At 42.6% G+C, this 17,751-nt stretch overlaps 1 protein-coding gene across 1 annotated transcript in view; it reads left to right on the top strand.

Moving 5' to 3' along the window:
- Positions 1-1,323: 1,323 nt before the first annotated feature.
- Positions 1,324-17,751, top strand: part of LHFPL1 (LHFPL tetraspan subfamily member 1) — a 41,186-nt gene continuing 24,758 nt past the window's right edge. The window contains exons 1-2 of the mRNA XM_007183601.3: positions 1,324-1,720; positions 10,774-10,872. Of these exons, the coding sequence (XP_007183663.2) occupies positions 1,339-1,720; positions 10,774-10,872 (481 nt within the window). The 5' untranslated portion in view covers positions 1,324-1,338. The remainder of the gene's footprint in view (positions 1,721-10,773; positions 10,873-17,751) is intronic.

Genomic DNA, 17,751 nt, shown 5'->3' with positions numbered 1-17,751 from the left:
GGCAAGGTCCTTGAGACCCTGAGTACAACTGCTGCTTGCTCCTGACAATGTCCCAAACTGGCAATATAGCCAGTTCCTGTAATTCCCGTGCATTCAGTCCCCCACCCCTGAACCCCTCTCCCACCACCTGTAACTTTAAGCCGTGGTGATGAATCATGGAGAAGTCTCTGAAACAAACCCCACCGTCTGCTTGCTGGAGATGTTCACAGCGCTGTCAGCAAGCTTCAGTGTGGTCTCTGGCTGCCCTCATTGAGAAACAGGCCAGAAAGCAATGGCAGATTAATGGAGTTGGGAGGGAAGTGGTTGATTTTTGACAGAGGGGTCTGTGAAAACCATTTGTGAGCTGGGCTGAGGAGATTAGATCTAAAAAGACTCTCACTGTCTTGAATCTGAGATGACTTGTTCCAAAAGGCACCCTGAAAGGCCCTTACAGCTATAGATCTATGTTCCTGCTGCCAGGCAGGGGGTACCTGATCCATTTCAGAGAGATGAGACGCTTTCTTCACTTTATTCGGCAAAGGACCAGGCAGGTTTTCTTAGTAGACAGCCTAGTGTTAGACAACCCTCACTGGTTGGAAAGGTGCCTCCCATTTTGATTTTGGGAAAAAGTGACTGAACAGTGCTCACTCAGTGATAAGCAAAGAGTATGAGACTAGGCACCCCTTATTTTATTGACCCATTTTAGCCTAGCTGATGTAGTACTGTGAAAGGCCACATTAATGCTCTCCTGGACATCCTACCAAGGTCAAATGGGTACATCCTCTAACTCCATGGTGAGCTCTCCTTCCCTCTTCTCCCTTAGAGTAGAGGCAGGCCCTGTGAGGTATCTTCCTTCTTTCTTAACTCTCTGAAAACAACTTGGTTCCTGGCCCTCTTGAGATATTGCCTCCTTCTAGGCCTTCAGGTCAAACAAGGCCATTCCACCAGAAGTTGGGGGCTCTCCAGAGAGCCTTGGTTTGATTCAGACTTCCCTCCTGTCACTTGTTCCATGCTGGTTGTCAAGAGCTAAAAGCTGTCTGCTCAGGCTGCCTCGGAGTGGGCAGAACAGTCACTAATTCCGTTCTACGCTTCTTCCATGGCAGCCTAGAGACCATAGAACTCTGAATCAGGTGGAAGGAAGGGAAGATGGGAAAAGTGCTGGAGAGCAGAATCCCATAGGGACCCAAATGGTCCTTGAGGCAATAATCTTATCCAGAAGTAAGGGCCAAGAAGCACATGACTGAGCCCCAGGACTGGCCAGGCAGATGAAAACTAGGCCAATAGAGCCTACATGATAAGATTCTACATTGGTGCTGTGACCCAACTCATCTCCCCATCCCCGCAGAGAAACCTGGGACCATGAGGAGCAGCCTGACCCTGCTGGGGACCCTCTGGGCCTTTCTGTCCCTTGTTACCGCTGTGGCCAGTTCTACCAGTTACTTCCTGCCTTACTGGCTCTTTGGATCCCAGCTGGGGAAGCCAGTGTCATTCAGCACATTCCGGAGGTGCAACTACCCTGTGAGGGGAAAGGGGCAGAGTCTGATCATGGTGGAAGAGTGTGGGCGCTATGCCAGCTTCAATGCCATCCCAAGCCTGGCCTGGCAGATGTGCACAGTGGTGACAGGTGCCGGCTGTGCTCTGCTGCTCCTGGTGGCACTGACTGCTGTCCTAGGCTGCTGCATGGAGGAACTCATCTCCAGAATGATGGGACGTTGCATGGGAGCTGCACAGTTCGTGGGAGGTAAGACGGTGTTGCTGGGATTGGGTAGGTTGGGGAGCTTTGCGGGGGTGTGGGTAGTGGGGATGTTGTCTTATGGGGAAATCCACTCTCAGCTTCTCCCCTTTGTCCATCTCTAGGGCTATGAATGGGGACTCGTTTGAAACACCTAGTCTGGGACTCCCCGAAGTGCAATCTACATCAGGGTTTTCTTCACAGCAAGATTGGCTAGTAGGCAGAGTTGTTATCTGGTTTTTTTAGCCCTGATTTTCATCACCTTCTTCTCCCTGCAGAGTGCGCATTGAAGAACACTATCCAGGTCTGCTTTCCTGGGGCAGCAACTTATACTCTAGTATTACTGCTCCAAAATAAACTTGACCTCTAAGATCCCTGATCTTTGGTAGTTATCTCAGAGGACAGTGATCTGGTAAACACATACACACAGGTGTTAATTACTAATACGAGTTTAATGTACAGTCCTCACCAAAAAATACATCTCTAATAGTGAAATGCTAGGTACCAGGCAGACTGCAGGTGACTGCTTATTTGGCAACATCTAAGCCATTAACAGACTCTCCAGGTTTCCTATGGCCCTGACTCACCCTACTTAGCTTTTCCCTCATTCAGCCTCCCTCTAAATTTAGTGCAGGAGACCTGGATGCTGGCAGTGTGTGGATGGGCTAGGAAAGAGCAAAATGCAAAACTGGCAGACTGTAGGAAAGCAATGGGAGCAGTTTAATCTGAACGGAGAAGAAAAAGCAAGTTTAGACAGACAGGCAAATGTGTGTGTGGATATGTGAGCTATTTTTTACACCTGGCTGGGGCAGTGGAAAAAAGTGCTGGTAGAACCTATTGCTGAAGTTTGTTGCTGTTGTTCCTAAAGTTTTAGAATCATTATTCATTATCACTGTCATCTCCATTAGCAGCACAGTGTGGGTGCCTGGAGCCAGGAAACTTGGATCCCACTTCTGGCTCTTTCACTAAGTTGCCCTGTGGCTGTAAGCAAATGACAGTGACCTCTCTCTTGTTCACTTCCCTTCTTTCCTTGAATTTGTTCGTTGGCAAGATAGCCCAGATCCTAATTTTCTTTCTTCTCTCCAATGACTGCATTCATGTGGCCTTGGGGTGAGATGGTAGTGATGAGCTAAGACAGTGCTTCTCAACAGGGGCTGATTTCTTACATACCTCATCCCCCACCAGGGGACATTTGGTAGTGTCTTTGAGATGTTTTTGGTTATCACAAATTGGGGAGGGTGCTACTGACAATCAGTGGATAAAGGTGAGGGGTGCTGTTAAATATCCCACAATGCACAAGAAAAAGACAGCTGCCCACTCCCCAAAACAAAGAAGTATCTGGTCCCAAATGTCAGTAGCGCCAAGGTTGAGAAACACTGAGCTAAGGTATCATGATTTCCTGGCCTTCTTACGAAAAGCACCAGATTCTCTTTGTTGTGCCTGTTAAGGTGATGTTTTCTGTTTCCCTCTTTCCTTAGACTCATTGTACAAAGTTTTAAATTTGAATTCACATTCTAACCTCCCTTATCTCTGAATTTTCCCACTCTTTAGCTACTAATGATTTTCTGGCCACATTGGAAAGTCGTTGGATTAATTTCTCTCTTCCGCTTCAAAACCATGGTACAGAACCGGTTATTAAGGCTGGTTTAAGCCTATGACTTTACCTCCCTTTGGGGGCTCCACAGATATTACAAATGAACCTTAAGTAGGCTCAACTTTCACCTGCATTCTTGGGCTTACTATGGCTAGCTCGGTACTTCTATGGGCACATTATTTCAGGAAGTGACACTTAGCGGGCAGGTGAAAGGGGTGCTCCTTACAACTCGTATTTATAGCCCCAGAGCCCAGTTCAGTGCCTGGCACAGAGCAGGAATTCAGTAATGGTAGAAAGAATGAATGTATGGTTAAGGCAATGTTAGTGTATTTTGGGATAAGTTGGTCATGTGAAAGCTGGGTTCGTTCACACCCTTTGCTTTTTCTCCAGGCTTCCATTCAAGGGTATTAGCACCCTGAGTTCTCTTCTCTTCTGACTTGAGAGTGATAACTTAGCTTCACTTGCTTTTCTAAGAATTTCCAGCAGAGGGTGAGGGGGGACTAACTGTTAGGAATCAGAACGTCAGTAGCAACAGCCTCTATCTGACTCCAAGCATTAACACTGGCTCCTACACCCACCTCGCCTCCTATCTTAGGCTTGAGTGAGACTTTCACAAAATGTTTATGGTTCTCCATATAATACATTTTGGTTGATCTCACCTTCTAGGTCCAGAAACTCAAAGGAAATTGTTGAAGGGAGATGTGGGTAGGAAATGGAGATTTAGACACTCATGGACTGAGTGGGGGAGAGCTTTAACTGAGCAGCAGATATCATACAGGGGCAATAGAAACATCAGTATCGTGTTAATCTCATATGACTCTGCTATTTTATATTCCCCATCGACCATTGCTCATAGGAACATAGTCACAGTGCTTACACTTAGATGGGGGTGTTTAAAGTTCAAGAATAAAATGCCATTTGACAGTACTCATGGAAAGAATCAAGATCCAAGGTGTGCTACAAGGGTTATCCCTGGGGATATTGGACAGATTGCTAAATTTCTACAGCTTCCCCACCTGAAATACCAGCCAACTAAGTGTCATTCTCATTTCCTTTTTAGCAACTGGTGCCTGTCAAGGTTGCATCAGATGTGAAGGAATGGTGAAGGCTGCCTGAATGTATCATATTTTCTAGGCACCCCTTGGCATACAATCATTATCCAAGGTTCTTCAGAGATCTTGGTGTCTCACTCCTCAGAGATGGGCTTTGCTTGTGGCAGAAAGCCAAGCCTGAACAGCATTTTGAGCTCCGTGGATAAAAGACATAAGAGAAAGAGCTGTGAGGGTTAAGTTTAAGCTTGTTGTTCAGCGGAGGGAAATTGATTTTGTTGCTCCAGGCCTGGCTGCTTCTCGGCAGCTAGTGCATTAACCAAAATACATCAGGGGGAGGAGCCAATTTTTTTCAGGTCTGGTTTATCTCTGCCAGACCCCAAACCACTGAAGAGATGGAGGATCCATTAAGAACTACTCCCTCCCCCTGCCTGACGTTTGTTCCCCAGTTTGGCGGCTGCCCACAGAGATGAGCGGTGGGAAGTGGGAGAGACAGGAAGAAATAAAGAGCTGCTGGCCTGAGTCATACTCAGCAAGGTGACCTGATGGGACCCTTGGGTCCCATTTGCTCCACCTGCAGCTGATCCAGCTGGACAAGTGTAGGGTCCAGAGAGCCTTCCACTGGGACCTTCATGCCCTCCTCTAACCGGTGAAGGAAACATCTGGCCAGGAGATTATTTCAACCCTGGGGATGCTGAGGTTTCTAACCAGCTGGCCCCCAGTCCCTGAGAACAAGGTCATTATTTACATTCCCCTGTGTATACATATGCAAGATGCTTGTGAATTATGCTCTACCTTCAGTGAGAGCTAACCAAAGAAGAAATAGGTGAGAAGTAAATATAAGGCACTCTTGGCAAGAACAAGTGTAAGATCTTGGATCAGGTTCCTTGAGGGGGGCCAAGAATCTTTCTAGAGCAGGGAATGTATCAGAATCACATGGAGGGCTTAAAAAATGCGGACCCAACTCTCCAGTCCTCTTTCCCATACTGATATACACAGCAACAGGTGGAAAGCTGCATGTTTTGGAAAATCTCTCCAGTGCCTCTGATGTGTTCCCCTTCCCCAACCCAAGTGAGAACTACCACTCTGGACTGTTTTTTTTTTTTTTTTTTGGTTAAGCAGATAGAATTCAACACACCCAGACAGGCGCTAATGATTTTCTCCATGGAAGGTCCTAAAGCTACATGCTTCAAGCTGAATGAAAATTGCCACTGGAGACAGATCACTGAGAACTTGATTCAAGGAAAGAGTGCTGTTTTCTAAAAACCATTATCTTCTCTGGAAACCAAGCATTTCCTGGAAAGTCTTCCAAAGTTTCATCAGGCATAATTTAACTTATCCTTACCATGCTGAACAAGAATTATAAAAGTGGCTTTCTGTTTGGGAAATGGTATTTAAAGAAGTTAACCTACTAACAAAAACTCATGTAGCAAATTTGAAGCAGAGCAGAGACTGTGGTCCAGGGTTTCTGACCCTCAGCCCTGGACTTTATGCACTGATGTCATTGATTTTTCTTTCTCCGTTTGGAGAAGAAATTATTTTTTTTTTTTTAATTAATTAATTAATTAATTAATTAATGGCTGTGTTGGGTCTTCGTTTCTGTGCGAGGGCTTTCTCTAGTTGCGGCAAGCGGGGCCCACTCTTCATCGCGGTGCGCGGGCCTCTCACTATCGCGGCCTCTCTTGTTGCGGAGCACAGGCTCCAGACGCGCAGGCTCAGTAATTGTGGCTCACGGGCCCAGTTGCTCCACGGCATGTGGGATCTTCCCAGACCAGGGCTCGAACCCGTGTCCCCTGCATTGGCAGGCAGATTCTCAACCACTGTGCCACCAGGGAAGCCCAAGAAATTCTATCACAATGTTTTTCAGAGTGGTGCATGAAGCACTTGTATAAGAAATTTCCTGGGGTGCTTGTTAAATGCAGATACCTTAGTGCCTTTCTAAGCCTACCCAATCGGAACTGATGCCTGGCACTCTGCATTTTACACGGCCTCTCATGCTGATTTATTTTTGAAAGCATAGTATGAACTATTTCAGATATGTGCACCATACAGCTTAAGAAATAGAATATTACCAATGTTGTTGAAATCTCCTTCATACCCTGATAGTATTCCCTTGTTCCCACAGCAAAGTTAACTACTGTCTTGGATTTGTTGTTTATCATTTCCCAGCATGATTCCAGTACACACTAACATTTGAAAACCTCTGCTCAGTTTTGTTCATGGTGTTGCTTTTTTCTGAAATTCTGTTTTCTTCCATCTCTGCATGTAAATATCTCTCTCTCAAAGGCCAGGTCAAATGCAGCCTCTCTGTGAAGCCTCTCCTGATGTACTTTAGAAATCTCTAGCAGAGGCGAACTGTCTTATATCTCTGAGAGAGAATATGCAGTGAAATGAATAGGAGAGTTGAGTGGGAGGGTTCCCTGGGAAGGGAAAGCTGAGATACAGCTGGACGGCAGACATAAATTTTCCACTATGTTTGAGTTGAAGTTGCTACAAGAGCAATACATTGAACAAGTTAATAACAAATTAACCCATACTAGACTTCTGCTCAGGGTAGTAAATTCAAACTACCAAATAGCCATATTTGGACAGATATTTGAGAGTGGGGTGTGACGTGTAACAAGACGGCTGCCCACCCAACAGTTGCACTTGTGAATGGGAGGTTGTGGTGGACAAAAGGGGGTTGATAACACCCAGTTGAGGAGGCTTTCCCTGCCCGGAGACAGAGACTAGGCATCTACCTAATTGAGAATGTGCAGTTGGGAGGGGGTTATACAGCTGTTGCGATATGGGGAAGTAGTAATTCTGGCAGCAGGGGGGGATTGAGGGCAGCTGGGATGTAGCAGCAGGGAGGGTTCTGAGGTCTGTCTGAGATTGTGCACCCAAAGGTTTGTATTGGTGTTGAGGTTGCCACAAGGGCTGAAGCCGAGCAAAGTGTCTAACTCTAGGCCTCTGTTTGGTCAGAGCAATGAATGAAAACTATAGCAACCGTGTTTCGGGAGGACACTTGGTACGTTTTGTGATAGGGGATTCTTGTGGAAGGAGCAGTTGAGGAAGGGAAGGAAGATGGCATCCCACTGGTCACCTGCACATGTTCAGTGGGGGAGTAAGGGTGGTACCACACTCGAAGGGGCTTTCCCTTTCTAGAGGCAGGTGCAGTTGGGACAGACTTCTCCAAGGGACATGTGTGTCTGGAGGGGCAGGAAAACCTGTAGTTAGGAATGGCATGTAGAAAAGTAGGAGCCAGGGCTACAGCTCATACATGGCAGGGCTGGGATTTAAACTAGTTTTCTCCACCACCAGAGCTCCTGCTTTTAATATTTTTAGTGGTGTTTTTCTTAAGTATTGGTACCAGAACCTGATGCATCAACATCACTAGGGTGCTTTTGAAAGGCATATTCCTGGGCTACAATTACTGAATCAAATATCTGTGGGTGAAGTTCAAGAATCTACATTTTAAATAAGCCCCCAGTCTTCCAGAAGGTGACAGAGCCTGTCACTGGAAAGTGACTTCTATGTTGCTATTTGAAGCACATCTTCATATCCCAAATTCATTAGAACTGTTGGGGACAAATATAATTGAGGATAAATTATCCTGTGACTTCATTTTAAAATAATACGTCTTCTAGGACATCTTTCTCCATCTATGATCAAATGTAATGAATCTTCTATCAGTTACAGGTCCAATGTCTCCATGAAGTATGTTTACAACCTACTGTGCTCACCTGTCTAAAAGGCAGGAGGGAGGATAGGGGATGGGAGGTGTGGTAGGGCAGGTTGGGCAGAGCACAGAGCCACATGCGCTGGGGCAAAACACACACCTGGGCAGAGATTCCTGGTCTCTGGCCTGGTGCCTGTGAAAAATTGCAAGATAACAGCTCCAAGCAGGCAGCTTTTAAATCAAGCCCTGTCTTCAGGGGGGCTGAAAAAGGTGAAAGGTTCCTCCTGCCATGTCAGGAAAGGCACTTAGCCAGCACAAGCTCCTGCTTGAGAAGTCAGAGCTCATGCCAGTTCCAGGGATCTGAATGTGGAGGTTGGAATATAGAACTGCTGTTCTTTTATAAACTTGTGTTCTTTTCTTCCTAGTCTGTGTGGGAAAGCTCACTTTTTGTTAACTCTTCTCTCAAAGGGTACACACTGAAAGCAGGAAAAGGCTGAGGTTTTGTTTCCAATTTTGTCCTTAACCCATTGTACATACTCTGGGCTTACATACTCTGGCTCATACATCCTCATATCATATGATTTCAGTTTATCTGTGGTGAGAAAAAATAGGAGTGTTGTTCCATTGCTACTGGATAAATTCCAGAGCCCAGAAAAGTCTTTTGAGTGACCAGTTTCATTTCCTTTAAGACTATCAGACAGATAAGAGTGTCTTCTAATTTTAAGCATTCCACTGAAGGGAATTTCTAACCTTAATTGGTCATTCTTTTAGTTTCTAAACCCTCTCGCACCGTCAGAAAATTCTCTCTGTTTTCCTATTTAAACTTTTCTTGATTTTTCTTTAGGTCCCTGTCTTTTTCTCTGGCCTCACTGAGTATTGAGAACAGCTGGTTGCCATGTTGCTGACAAGCTTAGCGAGTACTTTGAGATCTTCCAAAAGGCTGCAGCTGAAGGCAAAGTGGGCTTATTAGCTTCTCAGAGTGTATATGGAGTCTTCCTCGGTGAGGAAAGAGAAACGAAGGTGAGGCTGGCAGTCCCGGGAGCAGCTTGCTTTTCACTGTCTGGAACCTTCCTGGAACCTCTAAATATGCCACCCAGTCATCATTAATCAAATACCTGGTTTGTGGAGGCTCTGTGTTTTGTGTTAGGTTCTGCATCCACACTCATGGCGGGTGACCGTCCTATGAACTTTGGTGTAGTAGTCAAGTATAGTGTTCTTGTAGTTAGGCTTTCTTGGCTGTAAGCAGCAGAGACTTGCTTGAGTTCTCCAGTGAAAAGGGAACTTATTATAACATAAGAAAAATGGAACTGGGAAGCCATTGGGAAGGACTAGATTCTCTAGCTCTTTCAGGAGCAGTATGGAGTTTTCCCTCATGATGTATCTGCTTCCTGCCACTGTGTTCTCTTCTTTTACCAATCAGTTTCCTCAGCTTACCCAGAATTGATGTCTATTCATAACTTTGGACTGAACTTGGCTTTAGCTTGACACACACTTGATTTTACCTCCTGGTGTTTTTTCCTAACTTCTGCTCCATCTGCTAAGTAGCTCAGCTTCTCTATGTTTCTTTTCTTTTTAAAAAATATTTATTATTTATTTGGTTGCACTGGGTCTTAGTTGCGGCAGGCTGACTCCTTAGTTGCAGCAGGCAGGCTCCTTAGTTGCAGCTCGCGGGCTCCTTAGTTGTGGCGTGCCGACTCTTAGTTGCAGCATGCATGTGGGATATAGTTCCCTGATCAGGGATCGAAACTGAGCCCCCTGCATTGGGAGTGTGGAGTCTTAACCACTGCGCCACCAGGGAAGTCCAGCATCTGTGTTTCTTGATTAAAATTTCCAGAAACAAAAATCTGGCCCAGCTATTCTCTTCAGAGCATGATATGATGTCATCCATTACTGGCCAGCCAATGAATTTGGTTGCTTTTGTGTCAGATGCCAATGCTTAGTTCAATCCATGGTCGCCAAAGGCACGGGAGAGGTGGTCATAGGTTATAAAATGTAAACCTAGGCAGTAAACAAGAGCTGCGGATGAGGCAGTTGTCCTTAAAAGACAGTGTCAGCAAGCAGACCCAGATTTGTATCTCTGGTCAGAAGAGTAAGGTTATCACTAAGATCACATAGATTTTCCCTGTAGTAACCAAATGACCTAAACAAAATGGAGGTGAAGGCAAGGGGCACAGTGGAAGGTTTTGGAAGCCAAAGAAAGTAGGAGTGCTTAGCATGAAGCTGGAATGGTTTCTCAGAAGAAGGCAGTGTTTCTGGAAGAGGGAGTCTGGTGCCCTGCTCACCGGGAGAAGCCTAGGTAACGTGGATGCTTTCTGTCGATCCCAGTCTGGAAGCTGAATTCAAGCTACAGAAATCATGACCTAGCTTCGACTAGCAAGGACTGACTTGATTCTTAGAAAAGGCTGAATTGTAGGAAAGAGTAGCAGCCCCTACCTTTTTATTCTTTGTAAATCAGACCAAGATAGAAGAGGAGTCTGGTTGGAGAGGCCAATTCAGCTTTGTAAGTCATCGGCAGAAACATTTCGGCTGTGAAAAGCATACTGGCCTGTCTCAATCCCCAATACTGTCCTTTCTTTGTGAGTTGTCCCCTCTACTATCTACTGCAACTCACCACTTGACATTTAGGGTAAAAGGGGAAAGGTAAGCTCTGAGTGGAGGAGGGAGAATTTGAGCTGAGCTAATCCAGAGGGAATGTTGGGATGATAGAAGACCTGTTATATTTTTTCTACCTGTGTGTATGCTTTTTTTTTTTTTCCAGGACTGCTGATAAGCTCAGGCTGTGCATTATACCCCTTAGGATGGAATAGCCCGGAGATAATGCAAACATGTGGGAATGTCTCCAATCAATTTCAGTTAGGTAAGGTGGCCTGTGCAGGATGGCGGTGATGGCTCAGTGGGAATCTGTTTTTCAAAGCGCTCTTGGAGGGGCCTGTGCTTGCTCGTGGTGCTTGCCTGAGTCTCTCACTATCTTAGCTTGTGGGAAGTGGTGGCTTGGTCAGACTTACGCGGCCTTGCTAATTTACAAGGGTTGAACATAAATTCTACTTCTTTAACCATGTCTCTCCACACCCTTTATGTAATTTTACCCAGAGTCCTGTGACCGATTTGGGACAACCCTACCTGTAGAGGGATTCCAAATGCTTGGAGACTGCTAATCCGTCATCCTCTGAATAAATCCTATTTCCTGTTGTATATCCTTCTAGGCACTATTTTCCAAATACAAATCAATAGTATCTCTTCTCGCTCCCCACTGAGGTTATAACAAGAGGTAATTTGTTTTACATCACACATTAGGAACCTAGGTTAAACACTGGGAACTGTTACTGGCATTTTTACATTGTTACTGGCATGTTAATGACAAGAGGTATTAAATATTAAAATGGGTGACAGAAGTAGCTCTGGGCTCTTCTATGGTTACCAACTTCACTGAGAACGGCTTAAGTTTGTTATTGTGAATTGGGAATAGATTGGACTCTCCCTGGAAGATTTCAAAATATTTGTCCAACCTACCATGATGGAAGAGAATAGGAGGAGAAATGTCTAGGTTTCCTTGAGTATTCTCAGTTGTAGGAGAGGATTTTGGAAGAATGAGGCCACCCATTCCCTATAGCTTATGCTCCAATACTTCCCTTTTTTCTCTGTGGCCTTAGATTGTTTTTTGAGTCTCACCTGACTCATTTTTGGAGGAAGGAGCTGTTTGCTGTACAAACATAACATAACGGAAGGGCTATATAGAAGACGTGACAAATGTAGACCCCGGCATGTTCAGTGTTCCTGGCTCAGGTCAGGGCTGACTGGTAAATATAATAATTCTGCCATAGGTGAAGGAATGAATACTTGGGGGCAGGTGCTGGGTTGTTAGTCCTATAATTCTACTTTTCTAAAATAACAGCTTTATTGACATATAATTCACATGCCATAAAATTTGCCCTTTTAAAGTGTACAATTAGTGGGTTTTAGTATATTCACAAGGTTGTGCAATCATCACCACTATCCAATTCCAGAATGTTTTCATCACCCCAAAATGAAACCCCTTACCCATTAGCAGCCACTCCTCATTCCTCCCTGTACCCAGGCCCCAGCAACCACCATCAATTTAGATTTGCCTGTTCTGGACATTTCAGATAAATGCAATCATATTATAATATGTGGCTTTTTGTGTCTGCCTCCTTTTACTTAGCATGATGTTTTCAAAGTTCATCCATGTTGTAGCTTGTGTCAGTACTTCTGTCTTTCATGGCTGAATAATTCTCCATTGTATAGATATAACATATTTTATCCACTCATCAGTTGATGGATACTTGGGTTTTTCTACTTTGGGGATATTATGAATAATACTGCTATAAGAATTTGTGTACACATTTTTGTATGAAAATATATTTTTATTTCTCTTGGGTATGTATCTAGGTAGGCGTGGAATTGCTGGGACAAATGGTGACTCTATATTTAAGACTTCTGAGGACCCTCCAGGCTGTTTTCCAAAGTGAAAACATCACTTTGGAAACTGCATCATTTTACATTTCCATCAGCAATGTATAAGGGTTCCAATTTTCCAACATCTTCACCAATACTTATTTTACATTTATTAAATTATAGCCATCCTAATGTGTGTGAAATGATATCTCATTGTGATTTTAATTTGTGTTTCCCTGATGATCGATTTTGTTGAGTATCTTTTCATTTACTTATTGGCCATTTCTATATATTCTTTGAAGAAATATCTATTCAAATCTTTTGCTGATTTTTCACTGGGTTATTTGCCCTTTTTGTTGAGTTGTAAGAGTTCTTAATGTATTCTGGACACTAGACCCCTTTCAGTTATATGACTTGCAAGTACTTTTTCTCATTCTGTGGGTTGTATTTTCACTTTCTTGATGATATCCTTTGAAATACAAAATTATTTAATTTTGATGAAATCCACTTTTATCTAATTTTTCTCTTGTTGCTTGTGCTTTTGGTATCAGATCTAGGAATACAGTATTGCCAAATCTAAAGTCATGAAGACTGTTTTGGCTACTCTGGGTCCCTTGCATTTCCATGTGGATTTTAGGTTCAGCTTGTCAATTTCTGCAAAAAATAAGCTGGGATTTTGATAGAGATTGGATCAGTTTGGAGTGTATTGCCTCTTTAGCAATATTAAGTTTTCCAACCAATGAACACAAGATGATGTTCCAGTGAGTTAGGTTATCTTTAACCTCGTTTGATGATATTTTGTAGTTTTCATTATATAAGCCTTGCAATTTGTTGGGTGACATATATCCCTAAGTATTTTATTGTTTTGATTATATTGTAAATGGAATTGCTTTCTTAATTTTATTTTTAGATCACTCATTGTTAGTATATAGAAATACAAATAATTTTTCTGTATTGACCTTATATCCTGCAACCTTGCTGAACTCCTTTACTAATTCTAATGAACTTTTAGTAGATTACTTAGGATTTATTATATACAAGATCACATGATCTGAGAAGAGAGATAGTTTTATGTCTTCCTTTCCAATCTTTTCCTTGTGTAATTGCCCCGGCTAGAACCTCTAGGACAATGTTGAATAGAACTCGTCAGAGTTCTATTTAACATCCTTGTCTTATCCCTGATCTTAGGGGTAAAGCATCCAGTTTTTCACCACTAAGTAAGAAGTTGGCTAGGCTATTTTCATAGATGGCTTTTATTAGGTTTGAGAAAGTTCCTTTCTATCTATTCCTAGTGTAAGCGTATTCATCATGAAAAGGTGCTGGATTTTGTCAAATGCTTTTTCTACACCTACTGAGATGATCTTATGTATTTTATTGATTTTCATATGTTAAACCAACCTTGAATTTTTGGGATAAATCACAGTTGGTCATGGTATATAATCCATTTTATATGTTGCTGGATTCAGTTTGCCATATTTTGTTGAAGATTTTTGCATCTATATTTATTAGGAATATTAGTCTGTAGATTTCTTTCTTGTGATGTTTTGGTTGGATTTTGGTATGAGGATAATATTTTTCTAATAAAATGAGTTGGTACTTTGATTAATGTAAAATGCCAGAGTGAAAAACTGGAGATGTCATTTGCATGTAGTCGTTTGGCAGTTTTCTGCACCAATCACCACCTCCAAGGACCTAGTTCCCAAATGGGCAATTTCGTGTTTGGCTGCCTCTGTCCCAAGTTGATGGGCTTCAATCGTGTTTACCACAAGATCATTACTTTTCTCTTCCTTCATTTACTCAGGTTTTTTTTTTTTCCTTTGGTTACCGTTTCCCTCTCCACTGCATTCTTCTCCTTTATTTACCCTTCTCTCCTACACCATATATTTGCCTAAGGGCTCTAGCTCCCCTCTCCTTAGTGCACTGGACACTGTGTTGTTCTGTGAATCTGTAGAGGTGAAGGAATTGAAGAATCCTGCTTGAGTGAAGCCCTCCTAGTTCCTTTTTTGAATCACTGTCACATCCTTGCAACTCCTTGTGTCTCTTATTCCTCTGAAGCCCACATTTGCTGCCCATATTCTCCAATTGCATGCCTGTATATTAGCACCTTTCTGGTTAGTACTGAAAAAATGAGATAACCTGTGCCATTCCTGACCCATTTCTAGTCAGCTGCCCAAACATACATGACAATGACAACTCTATTAACAGTTGTTCCCTTGCAATATAGAGATGCTAGGAGCAGCAGTAAAACTTGTAGTAGAATTAAAAAGAAATCTTTTATGATGTGATGGGAATGCCAAGCTTGTGAATACCAAGATTTGGGAATGCAAATGCTAGAAGTAGGGCCTTTCTCCTTAGACCTTTCTTTAATACCCTGGAGATTCTGGCGGTATGGAAGCATCCTCACACACCTTAGATATTAAGAGGATAGATGAATGAAATAGGAGAAAAGTACCGAGTGTCCAGTGTATAGGCCTTTGTTCCCTTTTCCTTGAGAGGCAGCATGGTATACTGAAAGATCATAGAGTTTGGAGTCAAAGATCTCAGTTGGTATCCAGGCTCTGCCATCTTTGTAGTTGTATGGGGTAAAGTCACTTGATATCTATGTCTCAGTTTCCTTCTCTGTAAAATGGGGGATACTAATAATACCCATATCAGTGTTGTTGTTACGGTGAAGTAAGAAAAAGTATATTGAAGTAGCTAACACAGTGTTTGACTTAAAATAGATGATGGGCTTCCTTAATAGACAGCAGAGTAGAATGTGCTGGGGGGTAGACTGGGGGGTAGACTGTCAAATGATGGCATTACTTTGATTCTGCTGTAGGCTCTGTACCCTCCTATGTGCTCTGTATTTTGGGAAGGGAGAGACACAGAGCCAAGAAAGACATGGACCCTACCTGAGGAACAAAGCTTCTTACCCTGAGTGGCTTGAGAGAGATGAAGGGGATAGGGAGGACAATAGAAGCAGGCATTGCCAGTCAGGGAAGCTGATTCTTAGAGTAAGTAGATTTCTCACTCTGATACTTTGAATGGCCTCCTGCAGCCTCCAGTATGAAAGGGTTACACCCATGTCTTCAACTCCTCTTTCCCTAGGTTTCCCAGTCAAGTTATCCTAAACCATCTACAGTTATGATTTTTAGTCCTAGCCTGAATTATCAAAGATATGACTTGTATTAAGACAGCAATCTTGATATCTGTGTTGCATTAGAGATAGCCACAAATGCTTTGCTACTCTTCCCGTATAGAGGCCAAGTCAATCTCTATCCTCTATCCTCCAAATCTGGGCTGGCCTACCTACAACTGCTTTAATCAATACAGTATGGCAGAAGTAACATCAAGTTTATTCTAGGCCTAACCTCTAAAGAACCTGTAGTTTCCATGTTGGTTTCTTGGAGCACTGAGCCATCATATAAAAAAATCTGACTACTCTGCTGGAGACCACATGGAAAGTCCTGGAGATACTTGGAGACAGAGAGGCCCAGTTGAGTCCAAACTTCCAGCCAAGGCACCAGACATGTGAGTGAAGCAGTCCTGGACCCTCCACACTAACCATATGAATACCACTGAATGACCCTTGTTGATGCCAGTTGCACTAGAAGTATTACTCAGCTGAGCCCTGATCAAATTGTGACTGACAGATTTATGAAATATAATAAAATGATTGTTGTTTTAAGCAGCTATGTTCTGGGAGTGGTTTGTTATATAATAATAGACAACCAGAAGAATGCCAATTCATATACATACAAATTTAAGATTATTATTTTTAATCAAAAGTAATTTATGTATGTGACAAAATAAAACAGTACATAAAGGTTGAACATGCAAAGTCAGTCTTTTTCCTGACACCAATACCATTCCCCAAAGAGACCATTACATTCCTTTTGTATCTCTCCAGAATTTTTCATAAATGTAAAAATATGTGTTTCTATGCATATCTTTATTTTGTCCAAGCAAAATCATATTATGTATCTATCTAACTATCTAGCTATCCATACTGTTTTGCACTTTGCATTTTCCACTAACCAATATCTCTTGAAGAGCTACTAACATTTATAGATCTCCAGCCTATGTTTTAGACACACCCTAATTTTTCCATTGTAGGAATAGCATAAATTCCATGAGGGCAGGGATATTTGTCTGTGAGATTAAGTAACTTGCCTAAGGTCACTCAGCTGGTAGAGTGGCAGAACTGGGATTCAAATTCTAGAAACCTGGTCTAGGTAACACCATCCAATAGAAGTTTCTGCAATGATGGAAATATTCTGTGTCTTGCTGTCCAATGTGTTAGCCACAAGCCACATGTTGTTGGTGAGCAGTTGAAATGTTAGGTTTGTGGGACTGAATTTTTAATTTAATTTTATTAATCTAAATTTTAGTAAATATTACTGTATTTAATTTTATGAATGTAATTTATTTTATTTTATTAATTTAAATGTCATAGTCACAATGTGACCAGTGGCTACCATTTTGGACAGCAGGGCTTGAGAGTCTGTGCTCTTAGCTGCTATGCTCCTCTGTAGAGAAGAAAGAGCCTATTGAGGAGACTCAGAAGGAGTAGCCAGAGAGATGTAAAGAAAATGAAGAGTGTGGTGTCACAAAAGCCAAGAGAAAGAGAGTATGTCAAAAAAAAAAAAAGGGGCATGGGCAATTGTGTTTAATGCTGCTGCAAGTTGCTAGATGAGGATAGAGAAGTGGCCATTGGAGTCAGCCAGACGAAGGGACCCAGAGGAGCAGTTTTGGACTTGTAGATATTAGAGGTATTGTGAGATAAGGAAATGAATGCAGTACGTGCCGACAATTCTTTCACAAACTTTTGCTATGAAGGAGAGCAGAGAAACTGTGTAGTAACTGAAGGAGAATGTGGGATGAAGAGAGGCTTTTACTAAGATGACCAAATAGTTGAATGATGATGGTAATGATCCTATAGTGGAGAGAGATTGATGCAGAATAGCAAGGTCCTTGACAAAGTGAAGGTGCAATGAGCAGGACCTGTGAACAGAGATTTCAGTTGATTTCAACTGATTTCCTATACACATATTTCAGCTTTGCTGTGATTTTCAAAATTCTCTTAGATCTATAAAACTATTACGGCATTCCTTCATATCCGAAGGCCTATAAGCATCGGACACACAAATGAGCCCCATTGAGAATTTAGAGAAGCTAAATACTTCTAATGGCACATAGCTGTTTTCAAGCAAGCTTATAAAAACCATTGTGTTATCAGGAGCACATAATTCTAAGGTAAGGTCTCTACCTTATCAATGGATCACATTAGCAACATGTTCTCATGAATATGATCTAATCTGATCCTTGAAAGTGCACACAT

The sequence above is a fragment of the Balaenoptera acutorostrata genome, chromosome X (assembly GCF_949987535.1).
Source record: "Balaenoptera acutorostrata chromosome X, mBalAcu1.1, whole genome shotgun sequence".
Lineage (NCBI taxonomy): Eukaryota > Metazoa > Chordata > Mammalia > Artiodactyla > Balaenopteridae > Balaenoptera > Balaenoptera acutorostrata.
The sequence above is the reverse complement of the archived record's forward strand: the minus strand, read 5'-3'. Positions and strand labels throughout refer to the sequence as shown.